Here is an 18,553-nt window from a genome sequence, read left to right on the forward strand (position 1 = left end):
AGACATACAGTGGTGACATGTTTTCTTATCTCTTATTTATGTTATCAGCAGTACAAAAATAAATGTCCTCGTGTTTTCTACATTCCTAATTTCCATGAGAATGTTGTGGGCTGCGCTTATTCATTTGAGTGAGTACTAGTGAATTACACATACGAACGTTATAGACAGATGCGACTATATAATTCTAGGTGCGAATGTTTTCAACAGGGTGCTATTCCGAATTACAAGTTCTACTTTTATAAGAATCGGAGTAGTAATTTCAAGAGGATAAGCAAGTTTAATATGCTGTTACAAACAGTTATATTTTTTCTGGAAATGTAATGTAGTAACACAGAATCTAATGTTGTCTGTGTAAATGAACGAATGAATATAGGAATTAATTAATTAATTAATTAATGAGGCCACCATAAGGCATGAAACCAAGCCGATATTGTGATATGGAAATGTGAAGTCATTAGTTTTCCGAGTGTTATTTTCATTTGATCCTGGAAAAAGAAACCGGCCTCAGTGGCGCCGTGGTTAAGCCATCGGACTATAGGCTGGTAGGTACAGGGTTCGCAGCCCGGTACCGGATCCAACCCAGAGCGAGTTCTTAAGGGCTCTACACCCTCTTCTTTCTCACTAACCACTAACCAACTAACAACTAACCTACTGTCCTGGACACACAGCCCTGATAGCTGAGGTGTGTGCCCAGGACAGCGTGCTTGAACCTTAACTGGATATAAGCACGAAATAAGTTGACATGACATGGAAAAATAATGTCATTAACCAATCACAATATACAGAACACACTCGCCATCAGTTTACAATGGATAATGAATGAATGAATGTTTAACGACACCCCAGCACGAACAATGGATAAATTAATGAATGATTATAGGGATACATCAGTTAATTCGGTCAGAATAAGGTATGAAACCAGGCATAATATTTTACAAGTAGGTCACGGTTATAACTGATTACAACGTATCAGTATCAGTTTAGCATGTCCTAGGTATAATAAACATTTTGATGCAGAAGGTGTATTGTTCTACATAAAAGACAAATTTATTTATTTTTGGAACATAGATGTCATTCATTCCTGAGGGTATTCGAAAAGGTTTATGGTAGAGATCTGGAGGCTATATCTACTAAATATGATGCATCACTGACCAAAATGATGACTGAATTGACAGCTATGGTGGCAATACTCATGACGGGTGCTACTGATATAGCAGGATAGGCTCATCTTTCACGAACACCTGACATCATCACTGTTTTGTCAGCATGTCATTGCAGATAAATATATATATATATATATATATATATATATATATATATATATATATATATGCGTGTGCGTGTGCGTGCCTGTGTGTGTGTGTGTTCCAATGAGCTCTGTTCTGTTCTAGTCTTGATTTAGGAACCTAGTCTGGGAATGGCAGTCCTCTTTGGCGGTACAGGAAGGATGTGTTGCGATGTGAAGAATTTTTTCGGGAGTGACTGTCCTCCTATAGTCGAGACACTATAGACTCATGGAATCAACCAGTATTTTGCCAAACTCCCATTTGACTGCACTGTGCAGAGTTTTGATCTTGGATAACGGTTTTGTCGTTCAGGTTTTATCACATAGCACTGTAAAGAGACATATCAAATCAACAATTATACAATTAAACAAAGATGAATAATGTTGTGTTTCATTTTTACTTTTTAATATACAGCAATAAGAAAACCGTATAACCATATTAATATAAAAGCTATACATTTATAACCGTTATTTTGTAACAGACATTAATATGTTAATATGTTTAAAAAATCAAAAATGAACATGCAATGTTATGTTAACAAAAAACGCGTAAAATCGGTATCAAACAATTTTCATTTCAGTACTGCCAGCGGTTCTGATTTCGGGTGAGTTCACAGACCCCCACTGTTCCGGCAAGCAGGTCATAGTTCATCTGTTTGAGTGGAAATGGACGGCCATCGCAGAAGAGTGCGAGAGATTCTTGTCAAAGAAGGGATACTGTGGTGTTCAGGTTCGGTTTGTAATTTCGTCCTAATGTCGTTCTACTGGACCGACCGTGTCCTACTGATCCGGTGTTGAAACTTGGTTCTGAGTCATAGCCTAACCATGTCATATATTTATGGTGCCTGTCCGCCCTGACCTATGGAGAGGAACAGCACCCACCCTTGCCCACTGGCTACTTGTCTCCTGGCACGGGCTAAACTGTGACTCGTTACATACCGCGAGATATATCATGAATGGTTATTTTTACCTTGAAAACGTTTGACGTAGTCCCACTTGTGTTTTTAAATATTGTATTTGTTTGGTATTTATTTGATCGTGTGTTATTTCAAAGTTATGTTGCAGAGTTTGTGTTTTAAATTTAGCACTATTAGTGTGATAATAATAAACTCAGATATTAAAGCACTGGTGCCGGTCAGATATAACGAAAAGAAGACCTGTCCTGCCTTCCAGTAACACCAGATTTAACGAAAAAAAGTGTAATTATTAATTTGGTTTCATCAAATTTGGAAAAGCCATTACATAAAGTCAAAACATGGTATTGCAACCAGCATCAAACTCCATACGGTCTCATTGTCCAGAAAGCGCCATCATTGCTCATTGTGGTTAAACTAAACATGGTTTATTCTTAAAGGTGTCCCCACCAAATGAGCACGTGGTGGTCCACAAAGAGTACGAGAGACCGTGGTGGGAGAGATATCAGCCCGTCAGTTACAAACTGACCAGTCGCAGTGGCACAGAGGCAGAGTTCACGGACATGGTGTACAGGTGCAAGGCCGTTGGTGTGAGGTAAATCAATTATGTGATATCCGTCAGATGATATCAGTTGTATTGTATGTTGGATTTTGTTCAAGATGCAAGGTCGTTCGTATGAGGTAAATCTTGTATGTGATATCAGTTGTTACGTATGTTGGATTTTGTTTAAGAGTTCAAGGACGCTGTATACAGATGTAAGGCTGTTGCTGTGAGGAAAATCAATTACGTGATATCAGTCAGATGATATCAGTTGTTATATATGTTGGATTTTGTTCAAGAATTCAAGGACATGTACACAGATGCAAAGCCGTTGTTGTGAGATAAATCAGTTATGTGATATCAGTTGTTATGTATGTTGGATTTTGTTTAAGAATTCAAGAACATGTTGCTTATGTGCAAGGCCAATCGCGTGAGGTATTACTGATGATCAAATAACAACACACCTCATTTAATGCATATATATACACAAAGAAAAAAGTTAAGCACCCCCACGAAATTTCTGACTGACGAATGAAAAATATTTTGGCATGCAATTACTGACGTAATGAAGTCATGGCAATGTATGTGAAAGGCAAGAACAACATTCTAACAATAGAAAAACATAGGTGAATTTTTAATCACAATATGGTCGCAACCTCACCAGTCGTGACCGCAACACCCCGTTATAAGTAAGTCCATACCACATTTGCAGATTGTCAATTCTGGGTAAAACGTTACGTTCGGTTACCTAGACGACACTGACAGTCCAAACGTTCAGTACTTTGTGTACCCTCCACGTGCTCGGATGACCGCCTCAAGCCTGCTCCTCACCCTCCCAATCAAGTGTCGGATCTTCTGACGAGGCAGCAACAGCCACTCCCGATGCAAAGCAGCTTCCAATTCTCTCAGATTCTGTACAGGGGGGGTCCAGTTTCTGTATTCGACGGCCAAGAATGTCCCAAATGTGCTCCAGGGGATTCAGATCGGGGCTCATGGCTGGCCAAGGCAAAGTCGTGACAGCGTTGTTCTGGAGATGCGCCGTCACAGCCCGGGAACGATGAGGCCTGGCATGTACTGAGGCCTTGTAGCTAGTGGGTGGTTGTCGAAATGTGGCACGACAACTGGTTCCAGGACCTGACGGATGTACTGGTCATCTGTCAATTTGCCCTGAATGGTGACCAGGTCCAGCTTGCAGTTATGGGAGATGCACCCCCAAATCATTACCGAGCCTCCTCCGTATGGGACAATTGGTTGGATGTTCTTGGGTGCATAAGCCGTATTTTTCCGCCTCCAAACCCTCATTCGCCCATCCGTGACGTGGAGCAGGAACCGGCTTTCGTCGGACCAATGAATCCTTCTCTATGTTTTCAGATTCCACGCTCGCCGTGCTAGACACCATGCCAAACGTAAGCGTTTGTGTCGTTCTGACAGTAAGGGACGCTTGATGACTCGTCTGGACGCCAATCCCAACAGTTTGAGCGGTTCCTCACCGTTCTTGTAGAGAGCTGGCGATTGGGCAGCCAGTCACGTTTCAGCGCCGTACTTGTTGCAAACGGTAGACGCCGTACCAGCCGCCCCATGTTACGTCTTCACGGTTTGATGTCACACGAGGTCTACCTGACTGTGGCAAATCCTTCACAGAGTTGGTTACGACATGTTTCCTGACGAGTCTGCTAATTACTGTGTAGTGGTACCCCAGCTGACGGCTGATGGCTTTGAACGTCATTCCTGCGTTACGCATGCCGATTATATTTGTGATCTTTGATCCACTGATATTCTCCTTAGATTTATCTTCACTGATAATGATCGAACAGTGCAAGACGGCCACGTTAAATACCCAATTTGGGCACGCACCCATACTGCACTTTGGAAAAGTCATGGGTGGCATGTTGCACGTGCACGCGACGATGAGATGTGACACCATTGTCATGCTTGCACGATCTCATCCTTTCTATGGAACACCATGCCTGTCAGAATCGTCATTGCAATTTCAGTTGCAATACATGCCAATATTATATAAGTAATCATATCTGGGGGTGCTTAACTTTTTTCTTTGTGTATATATAAACATCCTTAACTACTAGTTTTTAGTCGTGCGATAGCATTTTCATAAAGCAATTAATTCAATAAGTAGCTTAATCAAAACATAAATGAAGCCATAACATATTTAAGAAAGAGTTTCAATGCGTGGACCACTCGGTTGCTTTTAGTGGTTAGAGGTGTCAACTAATATTGGCCACTTTAAATATATTATGAATATTTATCCAAACTAACGCACCGAGTACAGGGTAGATGGTATATTTCAGGATATATGTCGACGCTGTTGTAAACCACATGGCAGGACTTGGGAGATCAGGAGTGGGGACTGCTGGCAGCCATTTTGATTCTGATGCCCGCGATTTCCCAGGAGTGCCATATTCTAGACAACACTTCAATGACAACCACGACAAAAGCAGATGTAATTCTACTGACGGCAATGTCAATAACTATGCAGATCCTCTAAATGTTCGCAACTGTTTTCTAATGGGGTTAACTGATCTGGATCAAAGTCAAGCCTACGTGCAGGATAAAATCGCTGGATACTTCAATCATCTCATTGACATTGGAGTCGCCGGGTTTCGCATTGATGCTGCTAAACATATGTGGCCTGATGACATCAGAGCTATTCAGGCCAAGACAAAGGATCTTCCAGAAGGAGGGAAACCATTTTTCTATCACGAGGTAATCGACCAGAACGATGGCGCTGTCAAAGTAGACGAGTACATACCTCTGGGATATGTTTCTGAGTTCAGGTTTTGCCAGAAGATCGCGTGGGGTACTAGGGACTTTGGCAGATATGAAGAAGTTGTGGATTACGGTTGGGGAATGACACCTTCCGATCACGCCTTTGTCTTCGTGGATAACCATGACAACCAAAGGGGTCACGGCGGAGGTGGAAACCAAATTACTCACAAAACTCCAAGAGATTATAAATTTGCCGTAACGTTCATGTTGGCGTACAACTATGGATTTACCAGGGTCATGAGCAGCTACTTTTTCGACAATACCGACCAAGGTCCTCCAGCAGACAGCAGCTACATCACCAAGGATGTTCCAATTAAAGCAGACGGTAGCTGTGGTAATGGATGGGTGTGTGAGCACAGATGGGATCCAATAGCCAACATGGTGGCCTTCAGAAACGCCGTCGTTGGCACCGACATACAACACTGGTACGACGACGGCAACATCGTCGCATTTGCGAGAGGTGACAAAGGATTCTTTGTTCAGTCAAAAAACGGAAATATCGACAAGACGTTTGACACAGGACTTCCGGCTGGCCAGTACTGTGACCTCATTCACGACTGTCAACAGAAAATAACAGTCGATGGATCGGGCAGGGCGCACATCCGGGCCACAAGCACAGAGGAACCAATCGTTGCCTTTGTTACAGGTTGGATGATACAAGCATAGTCATTATTAACTGAGGAATTGATAAATAAAAAGATACGTGTCTCCGTTTAGGCTTATATTTACTTTATCATTTCAGTTAGTCGTCTGTCTGTACTAGACTATATACTGACAATTTAAGAATAAAGAAGCAAAAAAGAAACTGCACTGTTAAAATTGCAAAATGTATGTTGGTAGGATTTGAATCTTTGAACATTTGACAATTCATGGCGTTTAATCGTAAATGTATGCCCTATGTATTGTAGTGAAGACACTGCACATAAGTTAATCTTGATCGTGTTTGGTAATCGTAATAAATAATGACGTATTGCAACGTAATGTTTCTAGGCATGCTGTTTGTGTATCTTATGTACAAATCGGCAAACTTCATTTTGAATATACTTTAATATTTTCTTTTAGAATTATATAGTGAAATGAAACTTATAAAAAAATCTATTTTAGGAGGTCCAGGTGGTCCGATCCATCCCGGTAACTCTACTCCAGCTCCAGGAACATCGCATCCTTTGACGACTGGCCAACCATTGCCAACAGCGCCCTCTAGTTTCAAGCATACCGTGATTCTCGTTCAGAAACAGACAGCACCAGGACAGGATCTCTTCATCAGAGGTGGAATTGACCATAAGCACATGTCGGGTAGGTTGAACGTGGTCTGACATCTTATTCTGTACAACGATCGTAGCCATGTTGCTGCCTTAAATGTGTTATTTGTCAGTATATACATTAACATAGGTTTAACATATGTCGGTGTCTTCTTCTTATTGGTCATCACTAACATGTACGTTACTTCCAAAACACACACACACAAAGACACACACACACACACACACACACACACACACACACATCTGATCAGAATATCGATCTTAATTACACTATTCACGCCAGCATTGCTACAAGAGTAGTACTGCGTTGGAAATAACAAGACATATGCAGTGGTATACGCATTGATACAAAAAAGGTTGTTCATCAGAGTGTGTGCCTTTTGAGATACCCTATATATATTTATAATCTTTGACGATTTGTGCTTACTTATATTATGAAATCTTACTGGTTCCAGGATGCACGACGACTGCTGCCACGAGCGCCTGTGCTATCCCGATCAGACACCGCCGGCTAGGTTCGAGCCCGCACTTCTCCAATGTGAACGCCTGGTCTGTGGGGGACTCCCACCTCGACTGGTACGGCACCGAGTCTGGTCAGGGCTCGTACCGTGGTCGTCTGGCGGACGGCACTCCAGCCTTGTGGACAACCAACAGACACTGTAACGTCGGACACAGCTCATACAATAGGTATATACTACATTTAAAATAAATAGAATTGGAATTTTGTTAATTTAAATTGTCTATTCTACTCATCAGTGAAGGATGTGTCAAATACACAAAACAACTCATTAAAGTCAATAAAAAATAAAGGAAAGGAAGAACTATTTGTTTAACGATACATTTTAAGTTATATCTATTTTGTGTTTATATCCGTCAACAATCCGTTTATCACATCCATTTATCGTCCGTAAAACGCATCCGATAATTGATGATTTCAAATCAATGGTTTTTAATAAAAATTGACACATATATGTCCGTAACGTTTATTTCTCGGATCCGATTATCGCACGTTTCGGACAATGTTGGAAAATGCTCCGTTTATGTATCGTTAACGGAGCATGGATTATCGTATTATTTCGTCATATTTTACTAAGTTGTATGGGAGTCTGTGGAAACGCCCTACCACGTGGTGAAATAAATATGTCGCGGCAGCAGCCTATCCAAAGAAACTGTCAATGATCTAATTGAAGAGGTAAGCAACGACCTTACCTCTTCCAATCCTAGAGATACTTCATACCACGACTCTTTAAAGTCGTAAAATGCATGGGAAGAAATATCTGCTATGATAAAAGAGGAACGCTCCTTGTTCTCTTATTTGTTTCACTATATCATGTTCCCAGAAAATGCTATGACATATCATCATCAGATGAATCCATGGCTGGTGTCCTCCGTTATCGTTGGTTTCACGGACATGATTTCGGATATGGGTCATTCTCTGAAAAAGTAACATTTTGCTCCAAGGAAAAACACAAAATCGGAATTGAATTTGGAAACATTTTTATTTATCAAATCAAATAAGCAATTAATACTGAATATAAATCTGAATTTTGAGAGCTTAATGACCTTTATTAACATTTCTGCCCTAAATTAAACAAGTGCACATGCGCACCAAGTGACTGTGCTGTTACATTCACATAACTAGATTTTTCTTCATTTAAAATTATTCATAGTTGTTAATTTATTGTTTTAATACTGCCTAAAGACACTTGGCAAGTATTAAGAAATGTTTAATATAATTATATTTTCATCACTGCAATATTAGTCTATAAAATGGTGCAAATAATACCATAATGACTTAAATTGATATTGATAAATACTTCTATTACTTAAACTAACTATTTACTATTAATTTTCCATAAGTATATGATAAATATCAAACTTATCTTCGCAAACTATGCAATATTTTTTATACTTGCTTATACTAGTCATCAATTTTGCAATATTATATATCTGGTAACAGGACAGACAAACAGATAACAGCAAAGACAAAATATATCATTTTGTAACAAGAGATTCAGTAAAAGAGCAACACAAGAATTATTTGTAAGTTTTTCATCACATCTTTTTTCAAGGTTAATATGGAAGATGCATGTTCATATTTGGTATAATATGCATGCCATTTTTCACAACACCACCTGCATTTGTGAATATATTATAATGACAATATTTGATTTTTCAATATGGCCACCCTGACACACCCAAATATACAGTACCAAAGTAATAATACCAAACTGATTTACTAGCAGTATGTTTACATGTTAGCTATTCCTTGCTAATTGTGATAAAAATAATACTTTGACCTCTGGACTGACCATGCAGTTGAGTGTTGATAACAGCACAGACATCATAATTATCACTGAGCAATATTGAAATCATCTGATTAATATTACTCACACATAAATAATTATATAAAAAACCCCAAATAATATGCACTTTGACTTCCATTAAATTGCTTAACAAATTGAAACAACTACATGTGTATAACAGTAAGTAACAGCGCAATTAACAGCACAGACTTTTAAATCCTTTTATAGATAGAAACATTTTTTTATGATATCCATATGTTCCTCATACAAATCTTGTTCCACCCTCTCTCTATCAATACTTTCTTCATCTGCTTCTTGATCGACATTCCCACTGTTTCGACTATCCATATTTTCTTCATATAAATATTGTTCCACCCTCTCATTATTAATCTTGTCTTCATCCACCTCTTGTTCAACCCTCTACTATCCATCTTTTCTCCATCCGCTTCCTTTTCCACCTTCTAACTATCCATATTTTCTTCATACAAATATTGTTCCACCCTCTCACTATCAATCATGTCTTCGCCTACCTCTTGTTCAACCCTCTACTATCCATCTTTTCTCCATCTGCTTCCTTTTCCACCTTCTAACTATCCATATTTTCTTCATACAAATATTGTTCCACCCTCTCACTATCAATCTTGTCTTTATCCACCTCTTGTTCAACCCTCTACTATCCATCTTTTCTCCATCCGCTTCCTGTTCCACCCCCTCACTATCCATATTTTCTCCATCAGCTTCTTGTTCCATCTTCTCACTATCCATCTTTTTTTCAACCGTATCTTGATCCCTCTCACTAGTTTGACTACACACTCTTTCATCATCTACCTCCTGTTCTGTTTTTTCCATCAGTGTTGTTCTTCTTATTCTCTTGCAAATATGTGTCATCTACTCTCATTAAAACTTTCTTTCCGTCTGAAGTCGTTTAGCAACACGATACTGCCTTTCACTAATATCTGCTTTCAGAACTTGTTTACCATTCGTTATGTCCTGTTTGTGTTTTTCCTGTTCTTTTGCAAGATAAGCAGCACGTTTCAGGGGATCTTCATTTCGTCTAGCCCTGTACGTTCTTTGTTTCTCAACCGCAGAAAGTCCCATTTTGAAGTCTGAAAGCCGTAAAAGGCATCAGCAATCTTGGAAGCAATTATATTCCTAAAATCTATTTCATGTGTCAATATTTGTCTATGCTGTTACCAAGAATATCTATGCTGTTACAGCAAGCTATCTCAAAGTTAATTTGCTTTAATGTTGAACTGTTTCAACATATAAAATAGTTTAAAACATGTACCTTTAATGTTCTTTTTGTTTTGTTTTGAAAATAGTATTTATTTTTTTATTTACGGGTGTATTATATATTTTGTTGGAATTATCTATACTGTTACCTACTTGTATCTGTGCTGTTAGAAATTTTGAAAGAAACTCAAAAGAACGGAAATTTAACCATTTATTTCTATCAAAATTACTAATGAGTAACTTGTAATTATATTTAAAGATCAGACTTTTATTAGAATCGTAATGATGGTCATTTATGTCCACTAAACATCAAATGTTCCCTACAATGTCTGTGTTGTTACCGTTTTATGTCTATGCTGTTACCAAAATAAACAATCAAGCCAAAAAGATCAATGTACCCAAGTGAGGTGTCAATTATATACACATGTGCAGCTGTCTCAAGACCAAAATGTATTGTATTCAATTGTTGTCTATTATACACACTGTTGTGATTGAAAACTCTTTCAGTTGTCATCAAAGGTCTATGCTGTTGACAAAATATGTCTGTGCTGTTACTTAATACCTGCAAAATTATGAAATCTCCTCCAATTCATCATCCGTATTTAAATAGGAACACTTGACGAATAGCGCTAGTGTACACAATGTTTTTGAGCACCTACTATGTATATATATTTACCAGCTATATTGTGATAAAGTAGCTTTTTGTCTGACTAATTGTCTGTGCTGTTATTAAATGTGTCTGTCCTGTTACTTTATATGTCTGTGCTGTAATGTTTTTTTCGGTAACAGCACAGACAGTAACAGGATAGACAAATAACTACATAACTAGAATTATATGCAATGACTTCTCCTTTTCACATATTGGCATAAGCAAATTGAATTTCAGTCTCACATTCCAAGATTCCCATAGAATGACAAAATATAGAAACGACTTGTTGGGTCCAAATTGTCCACTAACAGGACAGACATCTGAAAAAAGTACACATCAACCAGAAAAACTTACCAGTTGTTTTAGAAGACTTCAACACTCTAATCAACTTTTAGCACATGGTTGCATGATGGCACTGGACAGGAAATGACCTTGGAACCCTTTTGAACTTTATCACACCACAAGGAGACAAAATTATTTGCTAATGTCTTATCAGGTAACAGGACAGACAAAAACCCGAGGGACAAGGTTATTATTGGGCATTAAAAAAAATACAATGACTAAATAGTCTGTTTGGTTATTACATCACCTTCCCTGATCATAATGCTCGGTGCATAATATAAAAAAGTATGCTAGAGTTGAATATATTAAAGTTTTTACGTTAGAAAAAGTTGGACTAAGTGCTTGGGGGGACAAGAAAAAATGGCTATTTTTCATCATAAAATTAAATTTTTAGTGAATAACATGATGGAACAGGGGCAATTCTAGCAACATATTTTATGTAACTAATGCATATGTTCACTATAACAAAAACCCTGAATTAAAGTAGGCAATACTTTTCTGGAAAACGCATCAGGACAAGCATCTTCATAAATCAAGGCTAATATTCGTTCCTCGTATTCAGCCTTGATACATGTAGTCAAGATTACTGATATCCACTACTAGCGCCCTCTATTGGAAGAAAATTTGTAACACCAATTATGTCCCTTACACGATGACATCGCTGACCAATCACAGCATCGGTAACATGTGACAACCTTGAAAGCAATATCAAAAATTAACCGCCGAAACCTTTTTTTTTAACACATCGTGACAAACACGACACGTTTCCACGGACGCTGACGCTGCCATCTTTGTTTACAATAACAAGGGAATCTATAAGGAGCGTTGCGATTCGTTGCAATCAGACCTCATCACATCCAATGAAATTTAAGCATTTTGTGGCACGATTTCTTGACGACATGTATCAAGGCTGAATACGAGGAACGAATATTAGCCTTGATTTATGAAGATGCAGGACAAGAAATGTTACTTTTTCAGAGAATGACCCATATATGTGTCATGGTTTATCGAATCCATTTAACGCATGAATGAATGATTGAATGTTTAACGACACCCCAGCATCAAAAATACATGCTACAGCACGTCGCACCCCAGGCAACCACTCTACCATCAAGCTACATCCATCCCCACAATATATACTACTACAAAAAATAAATTTAAAATAATGATTATACATGATCTAGTTGTTGTGGTATCAGAAATGGGATAATGTTATGGTTTTCGCGTGCTCTTTTAATGTGTGACTAAATCTTGCATTTAAACGGGTTCGTAAAACGGATTCGCTTGCTCTTTTGTAAATCTTGTGTTTCAGATCGTATGCGTTAAACGAATACGATAAACGGATCAGTTTAGTATGGTTAAACATTAGTTTACGGACATAATTATACATAATAAAAACACTTCGGACATAATTATACATAATAAAAACACTTCGACAGCTAGAGACAGAAAAGAGAACCCCCAGTGCTACAAGATATTCTTACCGGAAAGCAGCAATATATGTTTAATGCAATTTTGTCATAGACAGGGCAGTATTTAGCAGAGCAATTGAAGTAACAGTTATGGGGCACTGGTAAGAATAGAGGAAACTTGGCCCATCCTACAACACATCGCACCTCTGGCGAGCGCTCTACCATCAAGTTGCATGCCTCCCCAACAATATATACTATCCATGCAGCAATGAGTAACCTTATAGTCCAGTTAGTTATGTAAATTTGCTGCCTTTTTTGCTCAAGTTGGATTTTTTCATTTAGTTACCTCCGTAAGGGTGTCATGACATAAAAATCCATTGGTAACATTTTTTTCGGTCATCCGATCATGGCAGCCATCTTGAAATTCAAAATGGCGACTCTTTTAATATAACTGTCATATATTTTAGTTTCTGTTTATCACAGACACATAAAAAATGTTTTAAAGTGTTCATTTATGAGGTGAGAATATTCAAATATATGTTTCGTAGTAGTCATGTCAAGGCAGCCATCTTGAAATTCAAAATGGCGACAATTTTAATATAATTGTTACATATCTCAGCACCTGATTATCATAGAAACATTTTTTTTTTTTTTGGATTTTACATTTTTGAGGTTAGATAACTGTAATAAATGTACTGCATTATTGATGGTTTGGCAACCATCTTGAACTTCAAAATGGCGGAAATTTTTATATAATTATTACATATCTCAGCTCCTGATTATCATAGAAACATTTTTTTTTTTTTTGGATTTTACATTTTTGAGGTTAGATAACTGTAATAAATGTACTGCATTATTGATGGTTTGGCAACCATCTTGAAATTCAAAATGGCGGCAATTTTAAATATAATTGTCTTATATCTCAGCTCCAGGATATCATAAAAAGAAATTGTTTTTCTAGATATATATTTTTCAGGTCACAGAATTCAAATATTGCATTATTGGTGTCTTTGTTCCTCTAAATTTTAAACTATTAATTATGAACCAATACATTTTTTTGAATACCTGATTAATGATATTTTATATATTACAATTTTTTTTTAGATACAATTTTAATTCATAATAATGTTGTATGTGGCATATACGACTAAAGTGCAAGCATAATCACACTGATTTTGGATGTACGTGTATTTAATTATATGTTACGGTGATCAAGTTCCGCCTTTCAGCTGCCTTTGAAGATCTACAGGATTGCTCTAATGTAGGCATTATGGATTAACAATATTGCACATACAAACGCCATTATATCCAAAGTCCAGTAACAAAAGACAGTGTAATCAGATGTAAGGTTAAAAGGCGAATAAAGTGAATGTGGCCTCAACATAAACGATGTACTTTGATTAACTTTACAGTTAACAATTATTTGCAACAGATTATCGCTGTCCTGAGTCAGACACCCGATCCTATCGGAGGCCGGACTCTGGATAGGCGTGATTGAAACCCTAGTGGTATATGGACTATGGGCACGTTAAACCAGTTACTAAGCTAAGCTAAGCAACATAATGTTGAACGTGAACATGACACAACACACACACACACACACACACACACACACACACACACACACACACACACACACACACACACACACACACCAAAACATTAGCACAACATAGCACGCACAAGACCTGAACATAACATAGCAAAAAACATGAGAAAATAATCACCATAGAAAATGAACGTGACATAGCACTTGCGACAGTTTATTTGTTTGTTTTGTTTAACACCACCACTAGAGCACATTGATTAATTAATCATCAGCTATTGGATGTCTAACATTTGGTAATTATGACTCATAGTCATCAGAGGAAACCCGCTAGTTTTCCTAATGCAGCAAGGTATCTTTTATATGCACTTCCCCACAGACAGAGCAACACATACCACGGCCTTTATCCAGTCACTTACGACAGAACCTGAACATGACACAGCACACACAACAGAACCTGAACATAATAGAGAACTCACAACAAAACCTGAACATGACGTGGCACACACAACAGAAAATGAACGTGACATAGTACACACAACAGAACCTGAACGTGACATAGTACACACAACAGAACCTGAACGTGACATAGTACACACAACAGAACCTGAAGAAGAACATGACAGAACACACATACAACATACCATGATTATGACATAGCACACACAAGAGAACGTGAACATGACATATCACTCACAACAGACGCAGAAAATATTTGATATTTGATAACTACTATAGATCAGTACCAATCAAAGATGACATAAGATATTCCAGTCAGCTTGGTCGTGGGGATGACTTGTATATTGATGACACCACTCCAATTAATGACATCAAAAGATTCTTGGCTAGCAAAACCACAAAGGATCGTTTGACAATATATCTTGCAGATAAACTCATTCTCTTGTGTAAGAAGCCAGTGGTCACAGTCACAAGGAAAGATGTTCTAACAAATGTACCATATTACCATCCCATCACTGGTGTTAGTACACAAGAAGAAGCAGACACGCTCATGATTCTCCATGCACTTGAAGTTGTCAATGAGATACCTGGCAATGAGGTTGATTTCTACACCAAAGACACTGATTGTTGGGTACTTATATTGAGAAGGTTGCACATGCTCGGACCCAATACACAAATTATTACAGGCACAGGTATAAATCACAAGCAGGTGAAATTGCAACCAATTCATGATGAGTTAGGTCCTGAAAGAGCCTCAGCCTTTCCAGGGTTCCATGCAGTAACTGGAAGTTACACTACAGGACAAATCAGTGGTGTGGGGAAAAAGCGAGGATTGAATTTTTTTATAAAAGCTCCACCTCCTATCATTGATGCTCTTAGCCAGCTTGGAATTGGTAATGAACCATCCAGAGAGGTAATTGAAAAGTGTGAAGAGTTTTACTGTATGTTACTCAGCTCGAAAGACATTTCGGCAACTGATGCATCTACTCTAAGATGGAAAAAATTCAAAAGACTATCCCCTAGCCAAGGTGTGGAAAAACTACCACCTACATCTGGTGCATGGAAACAGCATACACGGAGGGCACATCTTCAAGCAAATATCTGGGCTCAAGACTTGGTTCTAAACCCTGAAATTCCAGATCCATGCAAACTAGGCTGGACCAAGGAGGGTGGTGTATTTGTGCCTGTACTGTCAGAGATTCAGGCTGCACCAGAAGCTGTAATAGAACTATTTCGATGCAACTGTGGTGTGAGCAAATGTGCCGGTAGATGTACCTGTAAGGGACACAATCTTGAATGCACAGAGTTGTGTAAGTGTGAAGCTGACGAGGACTGTTGTAATACACATACTGTTACTGATGAAGTTGATGCCTAATGTACAATTGAAACACATGTGTTTTTGTTCGTTTATTCACACACAAAAACTTTCCTAATGTTATGAACAGTTCAACATTAATGAAAAGTCACACCAGTTTGCACAGGTATGTGCCTTTATTTCACAAATAGCTCAAAATCAAAAGTAGCAAAGTCATTAATTATACACTATTTGAATTCCTTGACATCAAAAAGGTACTTGTAGAGACTAAACGTTTGTTTTTATGTTTTCTAGAAGCAAAGATATATGACAAATTTATAAAAATAGCAGCCATTTTGAATTTCAAGACGGATGTCTAAATAAGTGTTTGAATTTCAAGATGGATGTAGAAGAAATGTTACCAATGGATATATTTGATTTAGGTTGTTCTTCATTCCTAATTTCACAAACTTGTGTAAAACAGATATGCAAACACCAAGAACAATTTACATAACTATGTTTTGGCGGCCATTTTGTTTTGTATTTTAGAAGGTCTAAAATTCAAAATTGACATTGGAAACTGATATATTTGGAATCAGCATATCTAAATTAAGTTAAAAAGTTTGATTCCTCAAAATGACCCAATGATGTTCTATTGCTTATGGAATTGGGAGTGTGAAAGGTCATGATAGCCCCACCCCTACCCCCACCCACCCTCCTTTTTAATATTTTGTGTAGAAGGTACATTCCTTCACTTTGGGTGGGTAATTTATCAAGTTCAAATATTGAGCATTTTAAAGGGTTTTATTCTTAGTGACAGATGTGTTGTTAAAAAAGGACTGATTTCGCAGTGTGACAAAAAGGGGGTACATATTGGTACCCCCAGTACTAACTCCCTAATTAATCTATCATACTCAAAATTTCTCAAAAACTACCTGTCTATGTCTCCAAAGTAACCAATGCTTAAAACAGGCCACAAATGAAACATTTAATGTGATACAGGGGTTATTTTGAAACAAGGCCTTATTTTGGGGGTAAAGGGACCATTGAAACATTTTAACCCCCTGGTAGGTCGTATATTCAGATTTTGTAAATACTTCATATTTGATCATGTAGAAGACTTAAAATGCTTTAATTTGAGTGGTAAATAATCATTCTAGCATGACAATTGACCATGTTATAACCAATTACCTATAAGTTATCGATTTTTTGACAAATAGTCGCCATTTTGAATTTCGAGATGGCTGCCGTGATTCGATGACCGAAAAAAATTTACCAATGGATTTTTTATTCAGGCTGGTCATGGGAACATACTGCCAAAATTTCATCAACTTGAGCAAAAAGGACAGCAAGCATCAAAAATTTAACATAACTAACTGTACTATTAGATGTGTAAACTCTCGTGTTTCAGATTTGGAGATCACTACTGGCTTGTGGATGTGGACATGGATTGTTCTCGTACAAGGAATGGATTCTTCGAGGTCAAGGCCATCGTGAACGGCGTCTGGGAACACGACGGCTTGGGAGGACGTCGTTGTTCAGGTGTCGGGGCCGCCGATCCGCCGTACTCCTCGGCTAACCACTGGGCCAGATGTGGATTCGTTAACATCTTCCATTTTGGATCTGGCAAATGTGAAATTGACCCGCTGACAGATTGATGATTTAGAAGTTTTATGTAGAAAAACAAGAAGAGTTTTAATAAATAAATATATATTGAATTTCAATGTTCAAATCTTTCTTCTTGTTTAAGAACATTTACATTTGCATCTTCGCAAGCTAGAGTACCATTCCGTACAGCATGCTATATCATATATGGACTGGTAGGCCTACCTAGGCTTGCGAAGATGTTACATTTGAGGAATGGATTTAGGCGAAGGCTCAATGGACCCGCACCCTATTTTAGCAAAGTCATTAAATTTGCTTTTAACACAAAGATTCTTGTTTACCAAGGCTTCTGAACTACATAACTATTGATAACATTAATTGCCTCCAGACTCCCGACCCCTACACATACACATACACCCAGACACTCATTAAAATCCCTGATCTACACATTCATGTATGTGGAATACTTTTGGGGAAACGAATCTCTGGTCGGCATATCGTATAGGGAAGGAAGAAAGGAAATGTTTTATTTAACGACGCTCTCAATACATTTTATTTACGGTTTATATGGCGTCGGAGGAGCTGTTACGAGCATTATTAATTTATTTTTTAATGCAAAAATCTAATTTTACTTACGTCACATTATTTTGACAGTAGGCCTGTATACATTGTATTCTTTAGTGGACGGAAAATCGCGTTTAAGGGAATATATGCTTAGGGACTGGCAAGCAAAGTGACTTGGGGGTAGGGTTGAGTCATATGCTACTCCGGAAAATATATTTTAAAAAAGAAAATTCGCTTGGAGCAAGGTGGTTTTGACCCCCCCCCCCCCCCCCCCCCAAAAAAAAAAAACCAACACAAAACAAACAAACAAACAAAAAACCCACACAACCATTCCCTGGGGAGAGGGATGGCACG

At 38.0% G+C, this 18,553-nt stretch overlaps 1 protein-coding gene across 1 annotated transcript; it reads left to right on the plus strand.

Moving 5' to 3' along the window:
• Positions 1-68: 68 nt before the first annotated feature.
• Positions 69-17,754, plus strand: LOC121376541 (alpha-amylase-like). Its single transcript, XM_041504449.1, has 7 exons — positions 69-128; positions 1,867-2,015; positions 2,640-2,794; positions 5,047-6,170; positions 6,629-6,820; positions 7,245-7,476; positions 17,442-17,754. Exons 1-7 carry the CDS (start codon positions 95-97, stop codon positions 17,686-17,688), a joined length of 2,133 nt encoding a protein of 710 aa, XP_041360383.1. The 5' UTR covers positions 69-94; the 3' UTR covers positions 17,689-17,754.
• Positions 17,755-18,553: the final 799 nt, after the last annotated feature.

Source organism: Gigantopelta aegis, chromosome 6, assembly GCF_016097555.1.
Source record: "Gigantopelta aegis isolate Gae_Host chromosome 6, Gae_host_genome, whole genome shotgun sequence".
Taxonomy (NCBI): Eukaryota; Metazoa; Mollusca; class Gastropoda; order Neomphalida; family Peltospiridae; genus Gigantopelta; species Gigantopelta aegis.